A 1,658-nucleotide genomic window follows, 5' to 3' on the forward strand; every position below is an offset into this window, starting at 1 on the left:
TTCATTGATCTAACACGAGACGTACATTCGTACGTACACTCGTCCGTTTCCTTGAAGAATTATTATAGAGAAAGTTATTATATAGAGAGGATATTCTTTGAGACAGATCTTTGGAAGGAAAACAAACGCGAAAAGTTGGTACAAAAATATCGGTTAACTTATCAAGTTTGCCGATAAGTCAGCCACGCTTCGTCAAACACAAAAGTTAAATTGCCCGTAGCTAAAAACAAATAAACGGAGATACTTCAGTTTTACGTTTATCTTCGAATCGATGTCACTGCAAAGATGCTCGCACGAAACTCAATACTCCTCCTCTTTCTCCTTCTTCCACTCCGCTTCAAGGATCTTTTAAATAATTCGAGCGGATGAAATTTTCAGGTGCGAGGGAAGCTGCTCGATCCAAAGGCACGTTCGGTAAGATTGACGAAGTTGGCCTCGGACACCAGGTACCTGATCTGCGTGCTCGGGCTGGGCAGTTGGGGCACGTCGATCCCGGAGGACATTGGCTCTTGGCAATGGAACGCCTCTCACGACGACGTGATCGAGGGCTCGGCCCGCCCCGCCATGGTCAATTCGCTCACCAGTCAATGCACGGAGGTGAGAACGTTGGACGCGCCCGACTCGATCGTAGGCGACGGGACGATGAGCGACAGAGGTGGCCTGGCCAACATCCTTACGAGGAGGCTTGGCCTGATAGTGGGCAGTTGCATGGGTTTCGTGGTGTTCGTCGTGCTCATCTCGGTGTTGGGCTACATGAAGATGAAGAAGCAAAGGTCGACCGAGAAGAGGGATCAACCGCTTTCGTCCAATCCCCAAGCGTACATGTCCTACAGGCATTTCTCGTTGCAAAGCGGAGACAGGGCTGACAACGCGTGTCCCAGTTTCATCAGTAATATCGGGACCACCCCGTTGAACTCGTAGCACAAGCCGATCGAGTCTCGAAAAGAGGCCGACCGCCGTTGCATCGAGATGAACAACTCGCCCAGGTGCGCGGGTATCTTTGGCTAGCGACTATAAGGGACTATAGTGGACTACTGGCTGGCGCGGAAGGATAAACAGTTTCGATACGATGGATGCCAGTTTCTCGTCTCGATGCGCGGGTACAATTTGGCGGGGAATTTAGATTGCTCAGTTTTCCAGATGGAATTTTTGGTTCTGTTCGGGGGGCGAAGGCGTCCATCCGCCGTGGACGCGAGCGAGAAAGGGAGAAGCAATTAAGAGAAGTGCCAAAAACTGATGCGAGAGTAGGTTTTTTTAACGAAATCCAATCGGTTATATAGTCGTTCATATCGTGACGCGCATCTGTTAATGGAAGGAATGAATCGGGTGTGACAAATGAGAAACGAAATCGTGAACACGTGCCAAATGTTCGAAGAGAGTTCGAGCAAAGGAATTTGTTCGAGACGCGAAAATGATTGTTGTCCTGTTTTTCTAAATAAGCATAAGGGGAGGAAAGAAAGAAAAGAATACTCTTATCGACCATTTACGCAAACCGAACAACGATGTAAACGACCCCCTTTTTAAAACATTCGAATCTCTCCTACGAAGACTGATTTTTTAAACGTCGTTTCTCCCCCTCCCCAACGATCCTTGAAGAAAATCATCTTACGAAAAAAAAAAAAAAAAAAAAAAAAAAAAAAAAAAAAAAAAAAAAAAAA

At 46.7% G+C, this 1,658-nt stretch overlaps 1 protein-coding gene across 1 annotated transcript in view; it reads left to right on the plus strand.

The window, feature by feature from the left end:
• LOC102680049 (chaoptin-like) overlaps positions 1-1,463 on the plus strand; it is a 96,321-nt gene extending 94,858 nt beyond the window's left edge. The window contains exon 7 of the mRNA XM_031510314.1: positions 379-1,463. Within this exon, the coding sequence (XP_031366174.1) occupies positions 379-921 (543 nt within the window). The 3' untranslated portion in view covers positions 922-1,463. The remainder of the gene's footprint in view (positions 1-378) is intronic.
• Positions 1,464-1,658: the final 195 nt, after the last annotated feature.

The sequence above is a fragment of the Apis dorsata genome, unplaced genomic scaffold (assembly GCF_000469605.1).
Source record: "Apis dorsata unplaced genomic scaffold, Apis dorsata 1.3 scaffold_220, whole genome shotgun sequence".
Lineage (NCBI taxonomy): Eukaryota > Metazoa > Arthropoda > Insecta > Hymenoptera > Apidae > Apis > Apis dorsata.